This window comes from Micropterus dolomieu, linkage group LG03 (genome assembly GCF_021292245.1).
Source record: "Micropterus dolomieu isolate WLL.071019.BEF.003 ecotype Adirondacks linkage group LG03, ASM2129224v1, whole genome shotgun sequence".
NCBI classification, from domain to species: domain Eukaryota; kingdom Metazoa; phylum Chordata; class Actinopteri; order Centrarchiformes; family Centrarchidae; genus Micropterus; species Micropterus dolomieu.
In genome coordinates, this window is record NC_060152.1 from 12,971,131 (window position 1) to 12,985,041 (window position 13,911).

The 13,911-nt window shown below is 39.4% G+C and overlaps 1 protein-coding gene and 1 non-coding gene across 2 annotated transcripts; both read right to left on the minus strand.

Moving 5' to 3' along the window:
• Positions 1 to 319: 319 nt before the first annotated feature.
• Positions 320 to 12,633, minus strand: lpcat3 (lysophosphatidylcholine acyltransferase 3). Its single transcript, XM_046045793.1, has 13 exons — positions 12,408 to 12,633; positions 10,338 to 10,445; positions 7,816 to 7,922; positions 7,242 to 7,335; positions 6,944 to 6,981; positions 4,919 to 5,097; positions 4,662 to 4,770; positions 4,432 to 4,518; positions 3,931 to 4,094; positions 2,349 to 2,496; positions 1,909 to 2,064; positions 550 to 693; positions 320 to 463 (listed from the first exon to the last, which is right to left on the minus strand). The coding sequence occupies exons 1-12, from the start codon at positions 12,490 to 12,492 to the stop codon at positions 574 to 576; spliced, it is 1,395 nt and encodes a 464-aa protein (XP_045901749.1). The 5' UTR covers positions 12,493 to 12,633; the 3' UTR covers positions 320 to 463; positions 550 to 573.
• A 1,223-nt stretch (positions 12,634 to 13,856) lies between these two features.
• On the minus strand, positions 13,857 to 13,911 carry LOC123969075. Its single transcript, XR_006824620.1, has one exon. It is a non-coding gene; the product is annotated as a U7 small nuclear RNA (small nuclear RNA).

A 13,911-nucleotide genomic window follows, 5' to 3' on the forward strand; every position in this document is an offset into this window, starting at 1 on the left:
ACACACACACACACACACACACACACACACACACACACACACACACACACACACACACACACACACACACACACACACACACACACACACACACACACACACACCACTGAATTTGACAAATTCAGAAACTGTGACTGGTGAGTGCAATTCTGTATCGACAGCATGTAAGTCTCTCAAGTTCTACAAGTCCCACATTTCTTAACAAAAGAAAAAACAAACAAACAGGAAATCACCCCTGATTGGCTCACAATTACCCCATGTGGCACGATGGTCATTTCCTGTAAACATTTCTCCAAATGTTTATAAAAACACCCTCCCATTTAAAACACAAAAATATATAGAATTTTATTTTTACATGGGGATATATATATATATATATATATATATATATATATAAATAATATTCCATTCTGCTCCATGAAAGTCACAGTTCCCTTCAGTGGATATTTAGCCTTAGATGGACCTGGAAGAAAACAGAGATATTTTAACACTAAAACATTTACCCACAGCAGCATTAATGACTGAAACATAAGGCCTGTCCTTGCTTACCATGCCAGATCTTATTACCAAGTTTTAGTCCTGCTTTATCGGACTCCGCTCTTTCCTAGGCACCAGCACCTTACGGAGGTATGGTATGCTTAAAAAGGCTACGAGGAAGAATACGTGACCGCAAAAATAGATGGACGAATACACCTGAAAAACAAAAAAGGTGACAGAACAGTCAAATTACAATCCTCATTTACACATCCCAATGTTATGATGACACCTGGTCTGTCTCTACCCCGCCTGTCCACCAGCTGCCATCAGAGCGTTTCCCATCTTTGTCAATCACCTGACTCAACTGCATACCTGTCCCTCGACCCCTTGTCAGGTCACACATGTCCCTCAACGAGCCGCAGTGTATAAATACCAGCCACTTTCCCCAGACCATCTAAACATATTGTTGCACCCATTTCCTGTTCCTGAATAGCTGCCGTTATTTGCTTTTCCGTGTTTAAGATTCCCTTCTTGTTTCCAGTAAACTGCCTTCAAGGCCGTGTTCAGAAACATAAACAATAGCTTTGTGTGAAAAAAACCCCGCAGCCCTAGTCATTCTTTTCACTGACACAACAGAGTTAACTTCCTTGCCTAGCAATGTGACGTCACCTAGCAAAGCATTGTGCTGTCCAATTAAATGCAAGTCACTGTTCATTGGTTTTGCTGTGCCTGGCAAATTACAGTGTACATATTAATTTAGGAGTAATAGTAATAATTTCACGGTTGCCATCTGTTCTGTACATATGAAATTGTTGCATGTCTGGAAGAGAGTTGCTCCTCTGTTGCTCTTACTGAGGTTTCTTCCATTTTCCCACCAGTTAAAAATGTTTTTTGGGGAGAGTTTCTCCTTATTTGAGTCGTTTATCTAAGGATAGAGTGTGTCGTATGCTGTACAGATTGTAAAGCCCTGGGGCAAATTTGTGAGTTTGGATAAATAAAATTGACTTTTCATGATGAAATATAAAAAGATTGTAGCTGTAAATCCTCTTTTATAATATAGTAAAACAGCTGTGTAGTGTTTTTACTTTCCTTGGGCCTGTTTCAATGTAATGACTTGCGAGCACTACTAATACGCAGATTTTGAATGGGGCAACATCCTATTTCACAAATAATTGTCACTCCCAAACTGCAGATACATTTGTGATTCATAAAGGGCTTTTGCAAGGTTAGCCAGTATGGTGTTTTTGTTTGGATTAGTTAAACATGTCAAAATGAGAGAGAAGATAGTGATCTTATATTGCAAATCAAGACCCCGGGACTGTATTTCAACATGTCCCCACCCTTTGGTTTAACTTTAACTATGATACCCAAAGCTAAATGCTAAAAGCGAGCGCAAACACATTTATCCCGTGACTGAGAGTTGTGAGTTACCTTGAGCCATTTGTCATAGGTGAAGAGGCAGAATGGCACTAGAGGGTAGCCCATGAAGAGCCAGTGGAGAAACTGTTGGACTATATAGATGAGAGGGTAGAATGCGCTGTTGGCCAGCTTTGTCAGCAAGGGACTGTCCCTCACTAGTGCAAGGGCCTGTCAGAAACACACACATACATATTCCATAACAGTTATAGTAATACAATAAAAGAGTGGTTATATAATAAACTGTTACCAAATTGTGAGTGTTGTCAATATTCAATTGCATTCAGCAGTGAGGTGCATTTGATCAATAGTGTAATGCTATTTAATAACACTTGATTAAAAGTAAACAGTGGATTTATATGATGCAGATAAAGCAGAAAGACAGCTTCAGCTTCCTGGAGTTAATTATCTTTAGGTTTCTTATTGCCACATTCTGCCCTGTATCTGTAGTATACCTGTCTCTCTACAGTGATGATGAAGAACTCCATGGAGAAGCACAAGACGTATCCGGAGTGAAGACCATGCCAAATCGTCAGAAAGAAGAGTGTGGTCACATGAGAGAGGGTTTTATTGCCCAGGAATTTCAACCGCTTGAAGACATGTCTGAAAAAAGAAAAGAAAAAAAATCAGGTGAAGAGTTATGGATCATCTCTTTCTGACTAACATTCTGGATAAGGGCAGTCAGAAATGCTTAATGCATCAGCTATCACTGCCTACATGGCAAGCACTCACTTACCTGGAAGTTGTTGCATAGCAACTGAGGTTATATTAAAACATTTCAAGAACTTCGCATCCTCTACAAGAGTACTCGTCAATACACGGCTGGTCCCGGACTCTGTGTTACAAGTGCACGCGTGTTTTGTTTTCAATCGCCAAACCTGTGTTTTTGTTTTTTATGTATTAAAGTGCTTGTCACCTTTTTCTGACGTCAGAACTCATTTTTGTAACTTTCCGAAATTGAAAATCTGACAAGCACACTCTCCTACCGCAAGTGTTTTGATAAGGTGAGAGGTATGCAGGATCTGAACTTCTCTTTCAAGCTCCCGTTTTTCATGCGTCACACAGCTATTTCTGCTAATTCTGGTGTGCACGACCCAGTGCAACACTATGAATGCCTTTGATTGCGTCTCACCCATCTCTATGACAGCTGACTTTCCTCCCCACCTCTGAATGCGGCCATTTGGAAAAAGGTATACGGTATTTTAAAGGGCATTTACTACAAACTAGTTTGTTTGAAGCATACTGACCCCTTAAGGAGCTTGTCTATATATCAAACATTATTCTCCTCATACTCTGGTACTGTATATCGTAATACAAATGCCTCATAAAAAGCTTGCATGTTTATAATCCTATTCAGCCAGTCTTCCAGTGGAGCAAGCCTTAACAAATATAATATCAAACTTAACCCCTTTAAAACTAAACTGCTTAAGTGTAAAGTGTGTGCTGAGAGAATCAAAACTCAGAAGTGGCGCATATGTGACTATAAATAGACTTTACTTTGTAGGTCAAACAATGAGAGCATTTTAAGTGTGAGTCTGTATTTTAACTACCACGGGCATGAAAGTTCTCCATTGACCAGCTATAAACTCACCTATAAGTGAAGTTCTAATAGCCTATTAGTTAACTGAGATGATCTTTATTTCCATTTTGGAAAGGTGTCACTCCCCTCCTCCACTCCCGCTGTGTCTCATGGACCATGTAATAAACTGTATGTTCAATAAATTGCTTTGCTCACCGTGGTCATCATCAAATGATGTCACATGCTCCTACTGGAAAACTGCCTTTAATTATCTGAAAACTGCAAAACTTTTGAACCCCTTCCAGCGGGGTGTCCGCTCCCTCCCTTCTTGTGTTAGAACAAACTGTGAAGACAGGCCTTGGCATGTGATACCAGGCTGCTCCTCTGCATTGCCACATCTGCATATCGGATTGAACTGTTATACCCTCTACTTCGCTGTTATCATCTAAGTGAATATTTAACGTTTACAGCACCAATACAAGCCAGTGAACGTAACAGATTCCACGCTTGACACTGACCTGGCAGCCCAGGCATTTGTGTTGATGTTGAAGGAAGAAATGGTTCCTCCAAAAAGCGGCGTGGTTTCAAAGAGCCACACCTTCATATTGGCACAGGCATCCCACTGGTGCTTCCCATCCACTACACCATTGTAGCCTAGTCCAGATAATATACATACACCCTCCTATAAACACACAAAGCACACATAATTTTTATCATTTGCAGGTAAGATCCCACCATGAAGCACAAAAACCTGATAAACTGGGACTGTACTTAATGCTCTGGGTTCAAATCAGGGTGTGCCATAAAATAATGTATTCATGCATGTAGTGTAGGTGTATGCAAAGGTATGTAAATGTGTTTTACTGTTTAGCTCTCTCTATGCCGTGTTAGGCCAGGTATTGTATGTAAACAAAACTTCATCTAAATGAGGTTTATTTTAGAAAGCAAATCAGTAGCAGTTTGCCATCAAGGCACAAACACATTTCATGGTCATATCTGGAGATCAAGAGGGTACTTACCGCTATAACCCAACAGCTGACATATTTATACAAAATGACTTTAGCCCAAATCAGTAAAAACACACAACGATACCAGAAGGGCTGAGCCTGTGGAAAGGACATAGTTTTATATTTTAGACAATGAACATTGGGGGGAGGGGAGGAAGACATAAGAATACACTGTATTTTTTTGTTGTTGTTGTTGTTTTTTGTTTTGTTTTTTTTAACATACAACATATTGTCATTCTCACCTCATACTCATCTGTTAAGAAGTAACTGTCTGGGTAATAGGGACTAAATATTGCATATATCGCCAAGCAGAGAAAACCCAGAGCAAACCTCTTCAAAGCCGGCACAATGCTGGAAAAGAAGGAAACAAGATGAGCAAGGGAATAAAGGGAAGGTACTAACATTAACTACAGGGCTGTGACACTGCACCACGCTAAATAATGATAGTCTTTAAGCTTAATTTTCTTTTCATCACCCATGATATTCCTCGCTCTCTAACCTGTTTGGAGGCTTTCCTGGGCAGTCGGAGAGCTCCCCTGCCACCAGCCTCTGGTAGCTGCGCAATGTAAACTGGGGCCCCACCAGGAAGCCTCCATAGAAGTAGGAAAAGCCGCACACTTCGAGCAGAGAGGGCACAGAAGGCAGAGCTGCTTTCTTCTGTTCTGAACTCAACTGGGACTGGAGTTTAAAGAGACGAGAGAGAAGGGAGATATGAGAGAGGGATGACGGGAGTGGAGGAAGAGAACAGAAAAGGACAGATTTTAAAAGCACCTTGATGAGCTCAGGATGCATCTAGTCACAAAGGATTCGTTTAGAATTCGACCTCGATCTAGACTGACCACAAACTCAATATGACCCAACTAAAAATTGGCATTAAACTGCAGGCTGCAAACTGAAGAGTGGCTGTTGACATTCATTTGAAACATTTAGGAGACAGTGATAAACAGATTTAAAAAAAAAAAAAGAATAAAAAGCACAGCATAAACACTCATTAGAATAAAAATGAAATGAAGCAACAGAAAAGAACAGCTAACACAGATACATATATACTAAAAGGAGTTAAAAAACTGGGGGAAAAAAGCTGCTGAACAGTTATTGTAACAAAATGAGCTTTAAGCTGGTTGGCTAGGGATGCATATTTGATGGCACTTTATAGCATTTGTTTGACCATTTATACTACCATATATGCTGCAAATCAATGTGTCTGACTGCTCTATGGAAATATTGGATTGGAAGATGTTGTACTAATGTGATCACATCATTTTTAGGAATCCACTGATCCTGTATCTGGTTACAGTTTCTCAATTGAATTTCCATACAAATGTGCTGGATCTTAATATATACTGATGATGCGATACATTATTACATATGCCGTGTAAGACGTTTTTATCCTCATCACCCACCCGCCTTTTAAAATCTCTGCGGGCTTTATTTCTCTGGCCTCTGTTGTGTCCTGTTTTTCCCCTGTGTTCTATATAATCTTGTCTTCTCCTCCATAGAGCCTTTAATAGGCAAACAGAGAGAGCCTGAGCTGACTGAGGCCACATTAAAAAAGGAGAGGAGGCAGAGTAACGGGTCAGGCCAGCTCCCCACCAGTACAAAGCCCTTTTGTTATGTTGCAGTTATTTCACTGTTGCGTTAGCCAGCTGGGACACCAGGCCTGTTTTGGTTTTTTTTGGTTGGTTTAGTTTCATACAGTTTTAGCAGTTTAGTGGGAAGATCTGTGTCCAACAGTCTGGATCCTTGTTTTGATCTTGCCCGGGGTGTCAACAGACCTTCTTAAGTAAGTATTGTTTGCTTTGCAATAAAGCACTGTACCATTGTGGTGGCTTTTAATATGTTTCGGTCACTGTTCCCAGACACTGTCCAGTTATAGAAATAGTTATGTTTCCACACCAACATATCTATTCACTTATCTCCTACATACTTGAAAATAAACGTGCGTTGAGCTGAAATTCTATTTGAATAGACTATTTATCGATTAGTTAGCAGACAGAAAATTAATCACCAACAATTTTGATATTCTTTAAGTCTTTTTTTAAAGCACGTTCCAGTTTCTCAAATGTGAAGATTTGCTGAACTGGTGGCCAGACAAAACAATCTAACATATGTCACTTGCGCCTTACATTCTGGGAAATTGTAATGAGCACTTTTGACTATTTTTTAAGATTTTAAATCCCAAACAATGCATTGATTAATTGAAAAAAATAACTGTCTGATTAATCGCTAATGAATTAATCTGCAGGTGTGCAAAGATCACATTTCTTGAGTAAGTTTTGTTTGAGCCATTGTTGTGTTGAGGACCCAATATTTAAGCTAGTGCTTTAAATTACTTAATTACTCAGGTGACTTTACTCCTCTACTTGTTGAACCTCATCTACCTCCCTTTCACACATGACTAAATGGAAAAGAAGAAGAAGCAAGAAATGAAAAAGCAAAACTCAAAACAAAGACCATGTCCAAGACACTCGACACACTGAGCAATGATCAAGCAGTCAAAAGCAAGAGAGACCAACAAACTCACTGGTTCCTTCCCGCCGTCATAGTAATCAAATGTCAAACCTGTAATCAGAAAATGCAACTGGTGTCAGAACCTATGTTAGAGTGGCTAATGTTGTCATGATCATTTGAACACTTGTAAGCATGCAATGGCCGTGTCAGCAGTTCATCAGCGTGTTAATCGTTCACTAGAGTACAGAGGGGAGATTGCAAAAACAGCAACGGGAAGATATCAAATCAAACACAACGAGAAATCACCTGCGGTTATGAAACAATTGGGTTTGTCAAGCGGAGGAGTGCAAGGAGAGCGGCAGTCAACTCACCAACAAGTTTGAGTGTGAGGACACAATGAGGCATAGTCCACTTGATGTCATACTCCTCCGTCGCTGTGTAGTAATACCCTGCCAGCAGGTATACCTACAGGAAGACAGAGTGAGAGGATATAAAGACAAAAGACATCCAGTAAGAAAACATCTGCGTTATCAAATGCTGTAAAAAAAATAAAACATAAATAGGAAATCTGGAATGGACATATTTTTGTTGCCAACTTGGTTTCATTACCCTATTTTTTTTTTTTTAAGTGTAAGCAAAAAAATGCACGAGCATGCAAAAATAAAGGATTGAGCATTCCCGCTTTAAGCATGTGTGACCACCTCACAAGGCCTTGGTTATAACTGGCCCTTATAATACATGGGACAAACTGTGTGTTGGCTTTACCAAAGCAATTAAAGGGACTAGCAGAATAGCACATTGAGAAATCAAATATTAACTGTGCAGACAAATAGGCAGTACATGAGCCAACAGTAGCAAAAGTCTGACAACAGACAAAAGGGAGCTAATGCCACAAAGTAAGCCTGGATGCATGGAAAAGGGCTAGGAAACACCAGGACACCTCACCATTTGAAAGGTAAAGCTGCTCAGGACAGTTGTTACCGTCCTTCCCATGAGCCTCAGCATCAGGAATTGGATGAGGATGCATACTGCGGAGTGATAGATCTGAGAGCCTGGGAAAGAGACGGACAGAGGGGAGGACAGGGGGGGCAGGGTGGGGTGGTGAGTGCAATCAAGCGTAACCTGTAGGACTGGACATGACAACAGCATTTTTCCTCCATAGTTCAGTATTGGCAGAGATGGAGAAAAAGGACAACAAGACAAATCCACGACACACATCCGACTTGAAATGAGCTGTCAAAGAGGTGTGGGAAGAAAAAAAGTATTCCACAAGGAGAAAGATAAAGCAACAGACCTGCTGTGAAATCCAAGTGCAGCCACAACAGAATAAAAGGGAAGAGACAGAAATCAGTGTTAGCAGTTTGCGTTTACCTCGGCATGCCACTCTCGTCCATGAGGAAGCTTCATCCTTTCATCCTATCTAGAGGAGCACGTCTTACCTCTGTCATCACATTGGCAATTTAGAAATATAAGTTTATTGTAGAGCTGAAACTATTAGTAGTTTAACTGATTTGTCGATTGACAGGAAATTAATCCAGAAATCAATTGATGTCGTTTTTAAGCAAAAACTTCAAACACTGAGTGTTTCTGGTTTCTCAAATGTGAATATTTGCTGTTTTTCTTAGTCCTCTATGATAGTAAACTGAATCAGGGCTGAAACAAATGATTTTTTTCATTATCAATTAAGCTTGATAATAATTGGCAGATTATCGGTTAATCAGTTTGGTCTATGAAATATAAGAAAAAAGGTGAACTAGGCCCGTTTTAATTTACCACAGCCCCAGGAAATCTATTCAGATGACTTTTTATTCAACTAACAGTCCAAAAATCTAATATTCACCTTTTAAAAGCTGGAACGAGCAAATTACACTTGCAGGTCTACATTTAATTAATATCTTTGGACTCTTGGTTGGAACAAACAAGCAACCTGAAATTCTTTGCATCTACATTTTATGGACCAAACAACGAATCAATCAAGCGTGAAAAGAATCGGCAGATTCAATCGAAAATGAAAAGAATCGGTTAGTTGCAGCCCTCAGCCGTGCAAGAAAAAAGCCCGCCTACATGGACAAAAATAGCATTTATATGTAAATTTCCACTTGCCAAACCTGCTGGCTTTAAAGAACAACACATTGACTTCCTTGTCAACCAAACCCAGAAATGACCTATTAGTTGATGATTCATCCAAATGTGAAAGACGGTTCAACTAGACATTCCTCTGCTATTATGTTCCAAACTAAATGGGTCAAAATTGCTTTGTGTTTAAGTGCGTTGTTTCCTTTAGATGTTCCAGCTTTTCATTAAATATGTCATTCAAAAGATGAATTATATTCAGCTGCTTCAGAGATCCCATTTAGTTTGCAAATAAATCTTTCACTTGTCAATCCAAAACAATCAATAAAACAATTCAAAAATGTCTCTAAGTTTAGATAACTGATGGTGGTTTAAGTAGCATTTAGACCTTAGCCCTGACACATGATCTTGAATGACTTGATTTCTTCACCAAGCCCAAAGACTAAAATGTCATTCCAGCTGGTGCTAACATACAATGTTTACATTTAGTGTAATTAAAGTGACCTTGTGGACAATTAGCCGGGTTTTATGAGAGGGTCCTTGGTTTGTTTGTCTCGAGGCTACACACGCGAAACACAAAAAAGACCTCAAGGATACACACATTGCATTCTGGTAAGGAACGTTTTAGACACAACTAAGGGCTCCAGACTGTGACAGTGCTACTAAATTTTAGAACAAGGAGCAAATATGGCTATATATTATGTTTGACCTCACGCTTTCTAGCAGCAACCTCTGCAGGGACCAGTCCAGGTGTGATGACACTCCTCACAGGAGCACATATTTTAAAACAAGACAATGTCTCTCAGTCAAGGTTTAGTTAAAACTCTGGACTAATGCAACATGAAAACCAGTGGTTTGACTATAGATTAAATATTGAATTTTAAATTAATTAATTGAATGGACAGATTACCAGGCAGCAGGGCCAAAGCTTGGCGTTAAATTTGATCATTTTCTACATTGTATATATTCTACAATTTCTTATTTATGTATATAAAAATATTTAGATATTGATATATATTAAGAAAATTTCCTATTCAATAAATATTGTTTGTTTACACCTCATTCTGTTATGTATAGGTCTACCTATTCTTATTCAGGTGTGACTCTGTGGCAAATGGTTTACATGACTCAGGGGTTGCTTAGAGCATAGGAGTTGCATGTCAATTTAAGTGGTGCATGTAAATTTTGTGCTAGTGCTCCTACACTTTTCATTAGGGAGCACTGGTTCTACCTGTGGAACAAGTTAGTCTGGAGCTCTGATAACTTGTGTGCATTTCCAAGAAAACTCAGCAGGGCAGCTTTATAGAAGGCCTGACACATAACTTTGCAAACTGAAAGAAAAATTCATTTACAACTGAATAACAACAAAGGCCGAATCTCCCTCTTCATCTCACCAAAGTTGAATGCTGCTAGAGCCACTCCGGAGAACACGTGGAACAAGTGTATAACTGCGGCAGGCTGGTAGAACAAGAACCGCCGGTACACAAGAGCACAGGGATACCCTGCAGGAGAGATGGAGAGAAATAGGGGGGGGGGGGGGGGTTAATGGAGCTATGGTACGTGTCTTCATATCAGCCAAGAGAGGCCATTGTTGACACCACCTGATATTAACAACACCAACGTTGTGGTGAAAGCGTACACACACACACACACACACTATTTGTACGTATCTGTTCCTCGCAAATCTGGCATCTCAAGGACAAAGATAGCTGCCCTAAGTACCACAAGGACAAACACTCACCAGTGATAATTGTAAAAGTTTTTTTCACATAGGGAATTCTTGTTCATATTTTGACTCATCATAATGTAATTACTTATTGATTGATATTTGTATTGCATATCTGAAATGTAAACACCTTCTCCAAACTGCTACATTATAAATATGTTTGTCAGAAATATGACGTGATTCTGGAGTTATGACTTTTTGAGAAAAGTGCAAACGTGGTCTACAGTATAATACAACAGGCCGCCATTTGAAATGAACTCCATTTGATTGAATGAGATGACCAAATCCCTGCACTTCTTTCCAGAGACTACTCTACTGGGTTATTTAAAGGATACAGCTAGAAATTTGCAAAATTTTTCTTATTGCCAACAAACCTCATGCAAAGACCAAAACCAACAATGAACTGATCCAACTAACAACGTGTTGATGTAGCCAATGCCTGATATATCTTCTTTCTCTTTGTCAGAGAGCACCATTGTTGTCTGATGTGTAGCTGTAGTGGTGCATTTTCAGCAGAATCTAGAAACATATTCAAGTCCCACACAGTGCATTACCCTGTAGTTGCTAATGCAAAGCAGTTGCCTGACGAAACCATAAATCACATTAGCCTATGTATAGCGGGCAAAACCTCCTGGTATTTTAGGCTCCACTGTTGCAGTGCAATGCAGTTACTATATGACTGCAGCATTATGCAAGACACTTTAAGCAACACCAGGACAAGGAGCAACAGGCCAACCGAAGGGTATTAGCCAACCAAAGTGTGGTCTGCATGGCCATGTTCAGTCTATTGTATTGTCGGTGTGAGGCGACATAGATAGAAGACTTGTCTATGTGTCAGGACAAAGTTCAGAGAGGACAACATGGAGGAAACCCACACCCCTGTCATCCCCACCCTCTAGTCCTAACTTAGTGCTACATGTTACAACCTAGAATAAAACAGCAGACCCTACGTTAAAGCAAACATGTGCACTTTAATGAAATGTCACAGCAGCCTTGTGCCAACATTTTTAACCCCATCAAAGTCTGTCTCCCCTCTACTCAACTAAGTGGTAAAAGGAGGGTTGTGAGGGGGACATATTTTGGCAGCCTGTGACCATTCTTCTTGTCAAAGTATGTCCCTCTCCCCAACATCACTGAGGCTATTATTTTCATTATCCGGGTCTCATACATTAATGCTAATACTACAACCCACACAAAGGTTTATTAAACTGTAGCAAGGCGTGTTTTTTGTAACGTTAGTCTACATTTAGTCACTGCCCCAGCTTACTTGACCTAATTGTCTGCTTTGTTATATAGTCCAACAATTAGGAAAATAATTAAAAAGAAGGGCAAATATCGACAGTAATCACAATGGCAAGCAGACAGCCATACATCACACAAGACTACCCTCATATCAGTTAAAAGCCACAAGTTAGCCATTGGTGATGATGTTTGGCAGGAAGGGTGTGTGCCATTTATTCACATAAGCTTTCTGGAAATCAATTACTGGGTTCGTGGAAGCCAGGTATTTATTTATCCGGATCATTATTTAGCTAGCTGTACAGTAGTAGACCAAAACAACTAGTTTGCAGCCTGTAAGTAACGTTACACTGTGTGTCTTCCCAGTTAACGTTAGTAACCTGACTGAGCGTTTTGTTAGCAGTGAGTGACAGACAGAACTCAAACATGTCACCGGAGCGGATGCTATTTCAACTAGCTACAAGAACAAACCGTAACTGATTCGTGAGGCCAAACTCACCGATTATTATAGATAATATTAGTCGAACCGCTGGCTCCGGGGAACCTAAGGACTCCGACAGATTCTCCAGCAAGGGAGCCGCCATCTTTCTTGTGGGCGGAAACGTCTCTCCGCGACGGTTCAGTAGTGAACTCTACTGACTCACGGCAGACCTCCACGCATATGTGCACTCGGGTTTTTAAAGACCCTTCGCGGCTTCAACCTCCTTCAAAGTTTAACTGTGATGGTTCTCCTCCCACTTCCACGCCCCCCCCCACCTTCCTGTCTCGTCCCTCTTCACCTTCTTCACCTTCTTCACCTTTTTATACAGTCTGTGCTCTTCGCCACAATATATAGTTGTTGCATTTTTTGTATTAGTATTTTAGCATTTGTATACTTGCACATCTTTGATCCCGTTACTTTATTTACTATATTTATGTTTGTGTACTGTTAAGCACCAACATATGCAAATTTCTCGTATGTGAAAATGTGCGTGGCAACAAACCCGATTCTGATTATGACAGTGTTTCGCTGAAAGATTGGGTCGACAGGTAGGACCATCTGTAGCAGCACACCCAGAATGCTGTTTACTGTAGCAAAACCAGTTAACTGGCGCATGGTAGTGTGAGGTTAATCCCTTGACATGACAGTGATATAGCAGTGTAAGTGTGCCCCCATGTGACTACACGCAGGAACAACAATAATTCAAGATCCACTTGACGTGTTTGACCTGTAGTAATACTCGGCATCCAATAACTTAATAGTTTATCTGATTTGGTTGATCACAGATACCTAGTTAAACATAATTAAAATTGCAACTACAGTCTCTCTCTCTCAATAAAAAATCCTAAATATGAAAACATTTTTCAATTTCGGTTCCAATTAAAATCTGACTTGTATATCTTGATTATGTACATAAACTTGCATATCTTATCTTATGGTAACTTTAATATATATGTCTGATGTCACAAAAAAACACAAGTGTTTGACATCAGGAAACACATCTATACACATATAAAGACAAATAAAACAAAAATTAATAATAATAATAAAGTATATATATGAAAGTTAAATAAAAAGTCAACATTGAGACATGATATCAAGGGTATAGTTTTGTTTTAGTTTTTTGATTCCAATTAAAATCTAACTTGTATTCTGTTGTCTTTATTATGTGTTACATAAACGTGTATGTCTTATCTTATCTCAACTTTAATATATGTGCATATAAATATTTGCTGATATCAAACACAGGTGCACATAGACATATATGGACAAATAAAACAAGCACATAAACTTTAAATGAGACATTGTGTAAGGATTACTTTGTTTTAATTTTATCTTTTTGATTCTAGCACTTATCAATGTACCGTACCTAAAAAAATGTTTTCAGACCTTTACTTCCATCAATAACTTTAGCAAGGTAAAGGCAGTAATTGCTGTTGTAAAGAACATTTCCTTTGAACACGATGTAGGGGCTTCTCTTTACGAGAAACCTGCTAGAGAAATATCTAAAGAGCAAATTTTC